The 16,755-nt window shown below is 31.2% G+C and overlaps 2 protein-coding genes across 2 annotated transcripts in view; both read right to left on the bottom strand.

Moving 5' to 3' along the window:
- Positions 1-7,914: 7,914 nt before the first annotated feature.
- Positions 7,915-16,755, bottom strand: part of LOC144838081 (uncharacterized) — a 64,653-nt gene continuing 55,812 nt past the window's right edge. The window contains exon 27 of the mRNA XM_078693440.1: positions 7,915-8,005. The gene's annotated coding sequence lies outside the window, so the exon portion shown is untranslated. The remainder of the gene's footprint in view (positions 8,006-16,755) is intronic.
- On the bottom strand, positions 12,159-16,490 carry LOC144836985 (uncharacterized). Its single transcript, XM_078691950.1, has 10 exons — positions 16,424-16,490; positions 15,768-15,925; positions 15,152-15,241; positions 14,754-14,933; positions 14,323-14,571; positions 13,375-13,563; positions 13,037-13,231; positions 12,502-12,810; positions 12,335-12,406; positions 12,159-12,167 (listed from the first exon to the last, which is right to left on the bottom strand). The coding sequence occupies exons 1-10, from the start codon at positions 16,488-16,490 to the stop codon at positions 12,159-12,161; spliced, it is 1,518 nt and encodes a 505-aa protein (XP_078548076.1).

Raw genomic sequence — 16,755 nt, 5'->3', positions numbered from 1 at the left:
TTGCATTTCAGAATGAATTATATGCTACTACTACACCTAAACAGATTCGGGAAACCACCTCACGACACTTTTGCACTAACAAACTTTTCCTATTTCTACATCCTAAACTACTTTTTTATTTTTCTACCATCATAACTTTTATTTTTTCCTCCTTTATCTATTATACGATATAAACAGCATTACATGGTACATCGTAACGCGAACATTTCATTCTGTACGCATACGCATTTTTATCGAACATAATTTAAACCAAATCATACATACAAAGATAAGACAACTGATTCAGTTCAAAACCAGTTTTTAAGGCAAATTTTTAAATTTTAAATTAATTATATTCTATCCACTCTACTATTTTCATATAAAAAAATAAATTTATACTAACAAATATCTTTTTATTAATATTATAACCATAACAATAAATATTAATAATATTTATCACATAATATACAGTCTAGGATAATTAATTGATATACAAAATCATTACACTCAACTACTATCTTCATCTCCTTATGCGGAACATCATTTGAATAATAGAACAAGTCACTACATCCACACATAATCAAACATCGTATACTCTATCTCTAACAATATTTCGATCTTCTAATGACTAAAGCCGAAGTATAGTCGTTTTTATCTCGGGACCGTTCTATGGCCACCACCAGGTAGGCTTACTTCATCAAGGCTTCTATAAATGGATGACGAGTTGGGAGCAGGAACGCTAGTAGACCAAACCCAGTACCGTTTTGATTACGATCAATCGGGAAATTACCTCACGACGTAATATAAATAATAATATAATAAAATACAAAAAAATATTAAACTTTAAAAATATAATACATATAAAATGATTAAAATTGCATATGCCCTAGATTTTAAAATAGGTTTAAAATAATGAAAAAATTCCATTTCAAACTGAATTATATACTACCTACTCAGTAAGATCACAGGCAGATCTATAAAAGTCTAACCAACAAACTTTAAAACAGAATTGTAAAACAAATCTGTTTAGGTGACAAAAACAAACACATTTTAAAAACATCATATAACAAATTTTGCAGAGATAATTAATGCGATTGCCAATAGAAACAAGTCGCTCTAAATGTCTAGAGATCTGTTTGTTACAATCTGTTCATTTCTTTTATTATACCTAGAAATTCTTTGGTTTATCCACATCTTTTTAGGTTGCCACTTGGCCTGCCTTAAGGGCACAACATTAATGGCTTCAATAAATTATAAATTTAAAAATTAAACCTAAATAAAAATACATACATCCGTGGAAACACAATTCCAATCTATGTTTGAACATTTGTTCAATAAAACATAAAGAAGGGGGGGGGGGGGGTAGAAACAGCTCCTTAAAATATTATTAGATGTTTATATTTTAAAAATTCGATCCCTCACTGCCAACACCCAGGTGCGAATGAACATCAGCTATAATATCAGTGTTGGTACAGTGACGTCATCAATCTACCTTCATTTCATTTATTTCGCCATTTTTTTATTACAAAAAATAAAACAATAAAAAGACAAGTTTAATAAAAAGGTATACTCTCTGCCTCTCTACAAAGGCTGGTAGGATCGCCAAAAGCATAAAGAAAGACCAGTAAAAAAGAACCTAAAAATCCTAATAAATATAAAAAAATGTCCAATATTTAAACAAACTTTCATTGATAATACACATCTAAAATATAAATATATTGACATTTTTATTTACTTTCATTATTATACAAACACAACAGAACTACAAAAATGAAAATTATTCTACGATTCAAGACAGCTCTAACGTTTATTTGAAATAAATAGTTACATGTTAATTTAGGTCATGTTTGCGGTCTGCACATCAATTTCAAGTCTCTAGTTTCCTGACAAAAGTCAAAATGCTGACTGGTGGACTAATATAAAAAGACAATAACTAGAAAATTGGGGCAAGTCTAAGTAAAAATATACAATACAATACAATACACTGTAAATGTACAAGAACAGTTCAATGACATTGTTGACTGAATTGAATTGGTGTGGTGTGGGATATTTGTTAAATTCTGGGTCAATTAACAAAGGTTGGAAACTAGATATTGTATGGTAAAGTCTACAGTAGGCCAATGTGTTTTGAAAATTAGTTGATAATTACAATTATTAAAATGAATATAAACATCATCATTCTGTGAAAAGATTTTTTGAAACAAAACATGAGCGACTCAGTTTTATACTGTATGCATAAAACCTGTAATTGTAACGCAAACTAAAAAATTTCTTTTTGATATCCACTCCCATATTAAAACATAATTTGTCTAAAAAAGGAACTGAACTTAGACATGGATATGTACAGTACATGTAATCTATTTCACATGACACTGAACTTTCAGTATTAAAATACCTTGTTCAGTCTATTCTGCCTTGTATTGTGAATTGTTACTCCATCCATCACATGCCGACCCATTCTCATGATGTTAGTTTTATGTGTTACTCTCTTTTATTTTCCACTAATACACTACAGCGTTGTATGCTAAAATCCTAACTGTTCATAAATTGTCATATGCTAAAACGCCATCAGTGTGAAAAGGGCCTAACATTCTTAGCATTTTAAACTTTGAGATGCTAAGAATGTTAGACTTAACACACCACATGACATACAGTACTTACGCTTAATAGATCATGGAGGAAATATTTCCTCCATGAATAGATGAACCAAAATACCATGTTTCTGTTTATTCAATATACTAAACCAACGTATATTGTTATTGTATTATTGTTTATTGATATGACTAGCTTTTTTATTACCTTCATATTATTACAAAAAGAAAAACTAACCTAAAATTTAAATTTGCTATAATGAAATAAAAACAAGTGATATAACTCACACTAATGAATTAAAATTACACAATCATGGTAATCCTCTGGTAAGCAATGGGATTGTGCAGCTCTACATCAATGGACGCTACCAAGGTATTAGGTGTTTATTGTTATGCAAAGTGCCAACACCCTCTTTGCCGCGTTCTCTGTGTCACATGACTTCCTCAATCAGTCTTGCATGTCAGCCTATTCAATAGAAAATAAAAGATTTTATATAACAGAGAGCAACTCACAAACGCAGTTTTTGATGGGTTTTTATGATATGGTCTACTGGAAATTAATAATCACTTGCGTGTCTAAACCTGAAAGACAACAATGACTGAAAATTGCCCTGGGGTTTTCCAGCCAAGGTGAAAGTGCACCTTCAACAAAGGCTAGGCAAACACACATCATCACATTACTTTTTCCTGTGTAATTTACCATATATTATATAATAAATTATTTTATTTTATAAAACTGTCATTGCATGTTACATTTCTTAATCGGATGAAACTTATACATCCAAATCTTCATTAGTATGAAGAGTGCTCTAAGTCTAAAACATCCAAATCTCCATTAGTATGAAGAGTGATCTAAGCCATGAAAAAATGTTTTACTGACGAATTAAGATAAAATAATTGCATAATGAAATTAAATTAAAAAATTAATTAAATCAGTTTTATTTTTGTGAGGTAACAATGCACATGCCTTATGTGCACAATCTAACACAAAAAAACAACACAATCCTTTGTAGTATACTCTAGATTAGAATATTCTTTTAAACAAATTAAACTTTTAAGGCACAATAAATTAATGTCAATAAAAACAAAAAAGAAAAAGTATTTTTGACGGTGTAACTTTAAACTGAATTCAGATTTACAGTAGCCATAGTACAGCACCTACAATTATCCTACTTGACATGTAAAATGTGTGTTTATGTTGTTCACAACTTTATGTTCCTTCCAAAGGATGAGGTAATCATAAGACAACATCTAGTTTACAATTTTACCACACAATTGATATCTGATAATAGATGACAGATACTTGTCAGTACCATGGAGTAAATGTCAGTACACATAATGCATTATCACATATCACAAATCTGATAATGTAATAACAGTTAATGCACACAATTGTGACAAATACTGTATCATAAAATAATGTATTCATCCTCTGAGTTGAGGAAATTCAGATATGGCATGTACTGTACTCACAGCAGCCACAGTGCATGGTGTACAGTACCAAGTCAATCAACACACTGTGAGATTGTACACAGCAGCCACAGTGCATCGTGTACAGTATCAAGGCAATCAACACACTGTGAGATTGTACACAGCAGCCACAGTGCATGGTGTACAGTACCAAGTCAATCAACACACTGTGAGATGATCCCTTATTACACTTTTTAAATAGTGTACCAATTTCTTTATCATACCATGGACCTATAAATTAGATAGGTCCACTGTCATACTCTATGTGCATTGCAAGTTCTCAAATTGTTAAAATAAATTTCAGTATTAAATAGAAAAGTTCAGTAGTTTTTTACGCATTACGTCAAACTATGCATTGTAGTTATTTGATGTATCATGAAAACAAAAGACCACCACACTGTGTTTTGTAAAAATGAAAGACCACAACACACTGTGTTTTCTGAAAACAAAAGACCACCACACACTGTGTTTTCTGAAAACAAAAGACCACCACACTGTGTTTTCTGAAAACAAAAGACCACCACACTGTGTTTTCTGAAAACAAAAGACCACCACACTGTGTTTTCTGAAAACAAAAGACCACTACACTGTGTTTTCTGAAAACAAAAGACCACCACACTGTGTTTTCTGAAAACAAAAGACCACCACACTGTGTTTTCTGAAAACAAAAGACCACCACACTGTGTTTTCTGAAAACAAAAGACCACCACACTGTGTTTTCTGAAAACAAAAGACCACCACACTGTGTTTTCTGAAAACAAAAGACCACCACACTGTGTTTTCTGAAAACAAAAGACCACCACACTGTGTTTTCTGAAAATGAAAGACCATAACGCTGTGTTTGAATGCTTGTTGTGAGATCAGGGAAACCCCAGGAAGGCCTGTTTGTTATGTGGTGACACAAGTATAGAAACGACGTCAACTCAGTTCTGATAGGTTTGTCAAAAAGCTTACATATAATATATTTTTTCTCCATTCATATACAAAGTAAAACCCGATTCGATCAACGAGCTGGATGGCTTGGTGTATTGATGAGGGTATAGCCCCAGAGGCAGGGGTTGCAGTGTCGACTCTCTGCTGGTCAATCTACTTTTTTGTATAGGTTTTAAAAAAAATGTTAACCCTGATCTCCTCAATGAGTCGAGCATGAACGTTAAAACATCCTCATCATGTGTTTACGTTCGTCTGAGGATCAATCACAATTTTGCAGTTGATGTCTGTTCTATTCTATTTCTAGTAACAGCAAGTAAAAGTTGCGGAGACTCCCTCCCTGCCTACGCCTAATATAAGACTATAGAAGTAGTAGGCCTAGCTAGGGTTAAAAGCCTAGACTAGTAGTAAGCCTTTGTTAGCTAGAGCATGGCTAGAGGTAGGGCTGCTCCAGCTAGTAGGCTGCGCCTAGTTAGGCCTACTACTACTACTACTACTAAAGAACTAGTAGTAGTACTACTAGCCTACTAGCTAGGCCTACTACTAGCAATAGACTAGACTCGAGTATTAGGCCTAGGGGCCTAGCCTAGGATACGAATATAAGATCTAAAGAATTAAAAAAAGAAAGACCTGCCATTAAAACAATACAGTATAAAGAATTCCGTATATGATATGGTATGATAATAATGAAACAAACAAAAACTTACTTCTTGTGTTTGACATTCTTCAAGGACAAGGATATATTAAACATGTGAGTGGTTTGTTTGTTGAGGTGATTAAACTTTATTTTTATATAGAGGGCGCAATCACCATTTTTGTCTGCGTAACATTTATCATCGCTGTGTAATAATATCGAAGAACTTTATTACTCTCTGGATTGGTGAAATAGATATATTATTATTCCTCTAATTTACAATGAATTTTCAACAATAGCTAAGCACGTACATTTTGATATAATGATCTCTTCGATGTTAAAATCTCCCCCTTCAAAAAACACTATCCTTACAAATAAACAAATATGTTTTTCATTCGTTAGTATTTATTAAAAAATATGAAAACATAGCAACACACTGAATTGAGCTTTAATTTACAAAATTGAATTAAAAGTGAAAACAAATCAAAATATAAAACATTTCATTTAATAAAATTCATTCATGTTCAAAATTTAAAAATGTATTTAGTACTGTACAGAAAAATGTAACAGTATAAACAATTCATTAGATTTAAGCATTGAGGCAAACTAAACAGTCTAATTTTCTTTTTAATCTTTTTATAAAATCAATAATAGAATTTGGAACGGTAAAAAAACTGAAATTTGTAAAAGACTTTATTTTACAAAAATCCTGAAATCAATGTTGTTGTTTCATTTGACAAGCAAGGCTGAATTCCTTGAGGGGAAATAATTTTTTTTTTTATAAAAGAGGGAATCAAGAGTGGAATGTGACTTTGACCTTTGGATTATTTTTCAAAACAGAAGAAACATTTTAAACAAAATTGTATCTCTTAATTGGAGAGAATGTAATAAATGATAAAGGCTTGTTTGATAATTTTTTTTCATGCAAATATACTATTGATAGTTTATGTCCAAAATGTAAGAAAATAAATAGTCATATAATATTTAAGTTGAGATATTTTGTTCCTCAAGACATCCTAATTATAATCTACAACTCATTTATTAATCCATTATTTGTTTATGGTCTGGGGTAGCACATATTCTTCTTACTTAAATCAATTCTTATTTAAAAATAATTTTCTTGTAATCTCAACCTAGATACTCTAATATAAACGCACAACAAAATATAAAACCGGTTAAAATGGTCTTATCTCTAAATATAGCAATATGTAATGCCTGCAACAGGAACATTAGCAATGTTCTATACCCACATGCTTGTAGGCCTACTGTTATTTTTTGTAATATTCCAGTATTGTAATTTTGTTTTGTTTTTTCTTTTTTCTTACTAACATTCATGTACCATTTAGTACACTGAAATCGTATAATACTGTTATTTTTTGTAATATTCCAGTATTGTTATTTTGTTTTTTTTGTAACATTCATTAAGGGGACACACCTCTCCTCTTTACTACTGGAGTAAATCCCTCATTTATGACACCCCTATTAAGGGGACACACCCCTATTAAGGGGACACACCTCTCCTCTTTACTACTGGAGTAAATCCCTTCTTTAGGACACCCCTATTAAGGGGACACAATATATATATATTTTTTAGATTCAATTTTAATGATTGTTATATATATATATTTTTTAGATTCAATTTTAATGATTGTTCAACTTGATGCCTCGCAGTTTTAAAATTTGTATATCTTTGTTTTTTTATGGTTTACTTATATGTTCAAGTGCAGTATATGGAGAGCCATCTCGATAGTGCATTGCACTCATGGCAATCCTCAGGGTGCTGCACCGCTGTCTTGTTGTTATGTATTTTTGTGCCTGAAAATTGAATAAAATAAAATAAAAGAAAATAAGTAAACCCCTTCATTATGACACCCCCATTCAGGGGACACTTTCTCATAAAACGAGGGGAAATATATGTTTTAACACTACAGCAAACTCCTAATCAGGGGACACCCCTATTAAAGGAACAGGGACACGTTTGAGAGTGCCAAATGGTTGATTTAATCCTATTAAAGGGACAGGGACACATTTGAGAGTGCCAAATGGTTGATGTAACCCTATTAAAGGGACAGGGACACATTTGAGAGTGCCAAATGGTTGATTTAATCCTATTATAAGGGGACAGCAATTTTTTTTGGAAAGAAAACACCATAGACAATAACTAGTGTGTTTTAATTCTGGGATACCAAGGTACCTACACTATTGTACATTGAGGTATGACACGCTAACATCGCAACCAAATCACTACTCAATTGGCAGATAAAAGAGTTAACAGGTAGATTGTACCGGTACCAGTTTTCAACACTTAAACGCCGTCTAACATTTGTATGAATAGAATGTCCACGTTTATTGCATCATTAGGCTAAGTCTGTGACTAAGTTATCATCATCCTCTGAGAGATCTATACAAATGAAAAACAGTATCAATCATGATTATTGTGGAAATTGTAATTGTTGTTTTAAGATTATGAATAATAAATATAAATTGATAAAACACAATATTTTCCACTGTAATAAATTCAGTAGATTTATAGCATCATAAATATGATAATTACTTAAACTGTTTAAAATGAAAGATTCAATAATATTACAAATAGCTTAATACAATATAAAGTAGAAATGCATACCAAGTAGTATGTAACTTGCTGTTGTGCTAAGACGTTTAGCAAACCGATTTATTTTGTATAAATCATCTACTAACTGTTCATCAATCTCCAGACGGAGAACTGCATCCCATACATTGGATAAGTTATATTTTGTTAAGTCATAGTAAGCAGTAACATTATGTAATGCATCTGGGTCAACTTGATTCAGGGTCTTAAACAGTCGCTTTCTGTAAGGTGACAACTTGAATCGATCATCAGAATGACTATTTTGAATGTTATTGTCTCTCATATACTTTGATACAAGATCTTTGGCCTTTTGGATTTCAGATGTATTTGTAATCTCTAACAGCAAGTTAACATTGGTTGGTGAGATGAAACCTTTGACTTCAAGTGAATTGAGTAAGTCATGTCCATTGAAGTGTGGATTTGTAATGTCACTGACATCCAATTGATCAAATAGTAGGAACCTTATCCAATGGTATCTTTCACCATCAAAGCACCCACTGAGACCAGCTTTTAGGTCTCGGAAATTGTCTGCAAAAAAAATTGCAGGACATTCATTTGACAGTGATCATTATTGTTTTCTATTCAAAATCAAATCAAATTTAATTATCAGTATAGAATATCAACAATATGTACAATTCATTATCCATTATCCATTATTATATTTATGTCAACTTCATCACTGTTTACTTGATGCAATAAAGGAAATAAATAAATAAATAATAAATATAAAAATTCAATTATACAAATTGAACAGCAATTGAGATCAATAATGAAAAAAGTCTAGTTTTATTTTTATCATAATAATCCACATTATATTCTTTGTCTTCGTTGTATGATCCTAAATTTAGAGAGAGTATATTATCATCATCATTATCACCAACTTAAATTACCGCGATTACGGCAATCACCACTCTGCTCGGCAACCAAATCACCATCTAGGCCTAGGGAGCAGCAATCACCACTTTGCTTGCTGACCAAATTACCGCCTAGCCTAGAAAATGGTACAATGCCTAGCACGATCGGTAATACTCTGCCATATGATTTACATGCAGTGGTGTTATGCTTTTTTGCTGGGAACTTTTTCCCCTTCAGTGCATGATAGTGAAAAAATAAAGAGCGCCACGGGATTCATTTCAGCGCATCTGATTGGCCACTGTACATCCTTGAACCCATGTTATAATACTAGTTAATTATCATTGAGTCATTGAGTATCTGCTTATAAAAGTGCCTACTTATGACAGATTCAGCTGATATTATCAATTAAGTGTTTGTTAAGAGAGGGGAGGAGCACTGCATACAATGTTTAACTATAATCACTTGAGACACAAAGATGAAATGGCCATGCGAGTAATCTACAACAAGCGACAGCTCATCTGAGCTTATCCAATCCTTCACTTGTCATTGGTCAAATTACTATTGTTATGCCTACGTTCTTGTGTTGCATCCTAGAGATCCAAATAATCGACATTGAGGGCAGCACAGCATTAACAAAGGCAAATACTTTATTACAATTAAATATCATTGAGTCCATAAAAGTGCAACATTTTGCAAAACTTATCTACTTATTTCAATCAATTACCTTGATCTGAATTTCTTCTTTTTCTTTCTGTTTCATCTGCAAATAAAATAAAAAATATTAGTTGAACATCCTGAAGTGGACACCATTGGGTCCAGCAAAGTATCTCATGGATGCACACAAAGATGCAATGCACAGCTCATCTGAGCTTATTCACTTGTCATTGGTCAAATTACTTGTTGTGCCTACATTCTTGTGTTGCATCCTAGTGAGTTACAAATTTAATAGCCAACATATTAAACTCTTCTCAAATAAAAAAAAATAGGTTTATAATATTATATATATATATTTATAACATTAACATTTTTTTATTCTAAATATCTTGACATTAGTAAATTGATAGGGTCGGAAAAAATGCATTTTATAGACAACCCTACGATGTTTTTTGTGAGGTAACAAGGTGTGCAAAATTAATGAGTCAATTTTTACTGACGAAGGACCAAGTTGTAAATTACTCGGAAGCATTATTAATAAATATCATTAATCATAATCGTTTTCTTCGTGGTGTTTTTTATCTACACGACTCGACGGTGAATATATAAATAAATAGAAATTTCTCACGGTAGAGGCATGATGGCACCACACGGTGAACCTCAATTAACTAGTATAGGCTTAGCCTAACTTCTAAAAATAAAACGTCCAGTCGATCCAGAAACGATGCCGACAACAAAAGATCATTAACATTCTAAATGTAGTATCATAACGTCGATGATCGCGCACAGACCTAGATTTTTTTGGGGTCATATTATGGCAGGCCTGGAAACGGGATCAACGTTTACCTAGATTTTGTGTCACATGACATGAAACGTGATACTCTCTCTAAATTAACTGTTCTCCCTCACCACCCACAGTAGCACATGTTTTTTTTTTTCACTCAAATTTAATTCTGGTTGGGGTAGCTACAGAATACTAGCCTAGGGCCATTTTCTTTACACAGTGACATGTCGTAATAATTGAATAGACCTATGTATGTTAAATCTTAACATGGAATATATTGATTTTGCATATATATTTTTTTGTTTATGTCGGCGTATTTATAATTCGTTAAGCCAAGGTAGGATTAAATAATTTAATAGCGTAAGCCTAGGCCGCCGAAACTAGACTCCACTCCGATGTCAATTCAGCGCACGATGTCGTCTCGTCCGGCTAAATTAGGCTAACCATGGGCTAACCACCAAAATGTGTCGTCTCCTACTAGCCTAGGTAGGATTTTTAGGCGGCGCCGATTTTAATTAATGAACAGTACATTGTTAATTTGCATTGTCCATGCGTTTTCTAAAGACGATGACAACGTTGTTTATTAACTCTATGAACCACCCTACGATCGATGCGTTGATAATTATAATAACAATACATCGCAGTAGTAGGTTACGAACAATAGATTACAATCTACATGCGTAAATATAGTGGTGGTCAGCGTCATGAAAATGGTGGTCGGAAATTCCGAGTGGTGGACGGGGCCGTCCACCGCCGACATCCCTGATGTATAGATTGTCAATAATGATTCTGATAGTATTACTACTGGTTATAGAGGAATGAAGATATTTAATAATTTGTATGTGTTTATTAAATTACATAATAATCATATTGTTCATTCAGTTTATTGTTTATTGGTCAAATAAATAAATGAAAATAAACTTGTATATATATATAATTCTTACCTCCAAATAGCCGCTGGTAACGTGTAACATCTATTGAAAATGTTGTGCCAGTTGTGGTGCATTTTAACTTTCTATACTGGAAATATTCAAGATTTTGAATGTGCTTCTTTTCTGATGTATCACTACATACATCACAAAGTATGCATCTCTCATATTGAATGCCTCTTCTACCACCATCTTTAGTAGGTTCAAATGACTTCTGAATCGTTAGCAAAACCTAAAGATACAAATTGAATTAACACTATGACAATTAAACACATACAATGTAGCAACTTTGAATCAGCAGCACAAATTCTTAAAATGTTTTGTTCACTAAAAATTTACAATACAATAAAAGGGAAAATTAAAACAATAAAAAATAAATAAATATCTAAAATACAAATCTAAAGTGAATTTTTAAAGACATTTTTATAAATCAATTTTATTAATTTATGTTATATAATAAAAAAAATAAATCCCAACTAGGTTTGGCAAATGTACTTTTAGTTGCTTGTACCTTAAATTGATATTATATTAATATTTTATTATTTTTTAATTTAATTTTTAAAGATGTTTTTATATCAATTATTATTAATCATATTATATTATATCATAATTAATAATGTTAACTGAAATCAATAAAGTTTTAACTTTATAAATGGTAGATCTTAGCAATAGTTAATAGTTTTCAATTCTGATATCTAGGGTGGTGTTTTTATTATGAAAACTAAAGAATCTACAAAATTACAATTTCAAATACAAATTAAGACGATGAAACAGCTAAAAAAAAAAATTATTTTAAATGTTTGAATTATTTTAAACTATATCGTATTATAACAATCAACCAAAACATCTATAAAAAAAATATATAGTTCTCCAAACTGATATGAAATGATAACATACCTCTTTACATGCTTCCGAAGAGGGTTCCTCATTACTTGTTTCATTACGAGCAGGAGTTCTTTTAATAGTCACCTGAAAAAAAGGAATGTGATGTTTTGATATTTTAATTTGAGTTTAGGAATAGATTAAATTATGATTTATTCACTAGAGATTGTATGATACAGTACCTTTAACAAGAACTTTCGCTCATTCTCCTTAGTTATGACTTTGACAAGAGATAAAGTTACATCATGATCTTGGTCGAAGTAAAGTTCAGCATGATTATACAAGAGTATTGGGTCAACTCCTTTCTTTTGAAATTTGTTGAGGAAATCAATAATCATATATGGAAACAATACATCTGGCAGATATCCCTTAAAGTCGTAATAGATACTGATAGAATGTGAATCATCAGGCACTGGTTTCACTTCACTTGATGTCTTGAAAGCAAGGCGTAGTGGCACAAAGAATGATCGCTTTGCAGATTCAAGAGATTCCTGAAATTGTTGATTTGTAAAATGTCATTTAGATTTCTTTTAATAAGAAAATGAAGATCATTTCCTGTACATGTTAAAAACATCTTCAACAAAATATGTCATAACCCTACAAATATTTTAAAATTTTATGTTAAATTTCACCAAGCATGTATCATCCCCAAAAAATTATTTTTTACATAATCTTGCATGCCAAACATGTTAGAAAAGATAACTGAACAAAACCTACTATAGATGTACTTGCCACATCTTGGCTGCTGGTCGTCGTCCTCTCACAAATAAAACCTAATTGAATCATCAGTGCCACAAGGAACTCAAAATTGTTTCCTTCGTCAACTTTACGCTCTTTCCATAATTTTCGCAACAACTTTTCTTCCAGTATGCCCTTGTCAAGTTTTTTAAAAGCCCTCCTAAATGCAGGCTTCTAAACCAAAAAAGAATTCCTAAGTACTATGATCAAAAATAATGTTTTCACAAGAAACAAGGAACTGCACCGAACTTGCATAGGGGTGACAGCACAAACACATATTTACAATTTGAAATATTACATGGGCCTACTGTACTTACTGGAAACTTTGGTGGAATGACTGTTACAAAAGCAGTAACAATTTCAACCAGCTGCATCGGATCTAACACTGCTTTATCTCTTAATAATTTGTTGTCAGGCATGTAAACAATTTCACCAAGATCATACAGGAAGTTAAGAAGGATTGATTGTTCTTTTTCAATACCATTCTTAGTTGCCAGTATTTTGAGCTAGAAATAATGGTTATAATACTAGATTTTTAAAACATAATTAAATAGGAAATCATATTCAGTTTTTATAACATGGTAGAGATATATTTATTACCAACGTTAATTTTGTATTTTTAGCATGAAATGTTACATGGACAACACTTTTTGGTATTTCAGTGTAGATAATATAGAAGAAGTATGCACTAAATAGATGTTAAACCATTTTCTCATGCAAGTCTCCATTCCTAAATTGTTTCTATATCCATTCAAATTAGAGACTCTTTACAGAAATATAATCAGTACTATATACCATTTATCAATATGAAAGAGTAATATTACAGCTTACCATGTGGCAATGTTTGTTTCTCATGTCTATTTTATTGTTGTACTTTTGAGATGAATGTATAGACTACTAAAATGGACCAATCCAATATTAATCAGAGGATAGGTTATTTGAAATATTATTACTTTATGATCAGATAAAAATGATTAAATTATTAAAATGTTCCAAAACCTAACTTATAACAGTAATACTGCAATGAAATATTTATAAAAAGGTATAAAGTATTTTTCTAATCTCTCCGAATAATAATGGATCGGTCCATTTCAGTGGTCAGAATGAAACTAGTAATTTCAGATTTTGAAATCCGAGTTTTCTATACATTTGGGTGTGGAGTTCCTCTGATTAATACACTGTGGCAGAACATGGTTAATGAAAGTATTAATTAAGTTCTAATGCTCAAAGTAAGATTATTAATGTGGTTACAAAATAAAGTTTACCTCTTCTAAAGGACACAAAGAAAAATGTTTTTTTCTTCTGAGGTCATGAAGATCACATCGAAAACGCATCCACTTTAAAGGTTTATCTTTTTCTAAAGCTTTCATAAGCTTCTCAATAACCTCTTTGAGATCACTAAAGCTCTCATCTTTTGTTTCTTGGCTGTTTTCAATGGCAAAATATTGATATATATGTTCTTCGTACAGTTTTCCTCTAAGCACATCTTGAACCTTCTCAAAAATGATATTTGCCTGTTTGCAAAAAGTTTATAAAATGTAATATACATATATATTTATTTAAAATAGTATTTAAAAATTGTTTATTATGATATGCCTATATAAAGTTGGTTAATAAAGTATCTTCATATTTTTGGAGCAGTAATATGTCTTTTAGGTTATTTTTATGATAGCTATAGAAATAGATTTAGTATTACCTCATCATCTTGTTGTTTTTCAGTCTTACCAAGCTTACCCTTATGTGTACCCACAATAAGGATAGTTGGTTTGTTAACTTCATTCTCCTCATCTTCTTTCACAATACGACTATGAGAATAAACTGACAGGATGTAAGATAATATGAACTGGAGATTGGTCCAATGATGTTGATGCTTTTTCTGAGGACAATAAACAAAGAAAGATTATAGATTACTTGTTTCATTAAACAAAAAGTAAATGCTTTTTTAAAGATTGTTAAGGAGAATTAAACAAGGCTTTAAAATGCCCATTGTTGCAGCTCATTTGATAGATACAACAAAAATATTTTCATAAAAACCAAAAATAGAATTTATGATTTTCTTATCAAGAAGACCAGCACAACAACTACAATACTTACGCCATTAGAATCAATAACGATAGCACGATCTTCAAGGTTCACACTGAGATCAAACACTACGATGTAAAGTGCTTCTGATGTTACAAAGATCTGGAAAAAATGATGTGCTTGTTATTCAAATATTCGATTAATATTCTTAAAGGCCTAATGCACGAGTATCATATTATTCTCTAGATGGTCTCTAACACAAATAAAGACTATTGTATACTGTACAATGTGAAAACATTTTCATCTGGTTTCGATTGATGAACTCTATCTATTATTATACAAATTTGATAAACTATCATTTACTATTGATTTTCTTTTTATCAAAGCATTTCTCTAGTACAAATTCATAAAACACTGTGGCTAAAATCAGTGTTAATAAAAATAGTTCCAATGTTTTGTATATTAACATTTTATATAAGCAGTACCATGGAATAATATTTGCAATTACTGAATGGAGAAAAAAAGGCAAACTATTATATACCTTGGCCATACAATTATGTCTATACAGTAACATCTCCTTTTAACTGGTTGAAGTGAAGTTTATTAAAGATCTTACCTTGTGAAAGTATTTAAACAATGTCAATATAACATCAATTTACAAATACATATATAGTATTTTGGAACTTACCCGATGTATACCATGGTATATCATTTGTCCCCCATGATCCCAGATGTTAAATGTTTCTTCCAAAGTCTCCTCCTTATTTTCCTCCACTTTCTTTATTACATCTTTATCAAATTGCTGTTCTGTATCAAATGGAACAGCTTGAGTAGCTGTATCAGCACCTGTAGTGGAAACAAGTTGTTTGGCTACTCTACAAACAGCATAACAAGCATCATTATTTTAGTTATCACAGTTATCATCATCAGTCTATTGTAAAATTCATTGTCCTCATTATCATTATTATTGTAAATTTCATTGATACAGTCATCATCATTATAGTTGCAGTCTTCATCATCATTATCATTATTACACTCAGTCGTCATAATTATTATCATCAACTCTTTCATCAATGTAATGTCATCATTATAGTTTTGTCATTGTAAATTGTAACATTGTTAATAATGTCATCATTATAGTTTTAGTTGTTGTCACTGTCAGAGTAGAGGTAGAAAAGTACGACTATCACCATAATTGTTACACAGATTAAAGGTTGATTTATTTAGTTACTTTAAATTGGAAAATCTAGCTAATATGAGAGAAATGGATAATTGTAAGACTTGTTTATTGGTATTACGGACTACAAAATGTAATAGATTAGAATTTAAGAAAAAGCTACATACCATCATTGTTATCGTTATTGTAGTCAACAAAAATACCATCATCATTATCATCTGTAGGTAGATCCATGTCAATCTGACGCAATAAAAAAATAATAAATCTTTTTTAACCCTATTATAGTACATACATGTTATAAACACATGTTTTTTTAACATATGCTTTTTTTTTATATTTAATCTTTGTATATCTTTGTCATGGAATGGAATAATGATTAAAAGTGGGCTACACCCACGAAAGAGAAAAAAAAAAATAAATGGATATATAAAAGAAATGCAATTGTTTATACAAAGTTAAATATTGTCTACAAATCAATAGAGGAGACAAACTAATATTA

This window comes from Antedon bifida, chromosome 3 (genome assembly GCF_963402885.1).
Source record: "Antedon bifida chromosome 3, ecAntBifi1.1, whole genome shotgun sequence".
Taxonomy (NCBI): Eukaryota; Metazoa; Echinodermata; class Crinoidea; order Comatulida; family Antedonidae; genus Antedon; species Antedon bifida.
The sequence above is the reverse complement of the archived record's forward strand: the minus strand, read 5'-3'. Positions and strand labels throughout refer to the sequence as shown.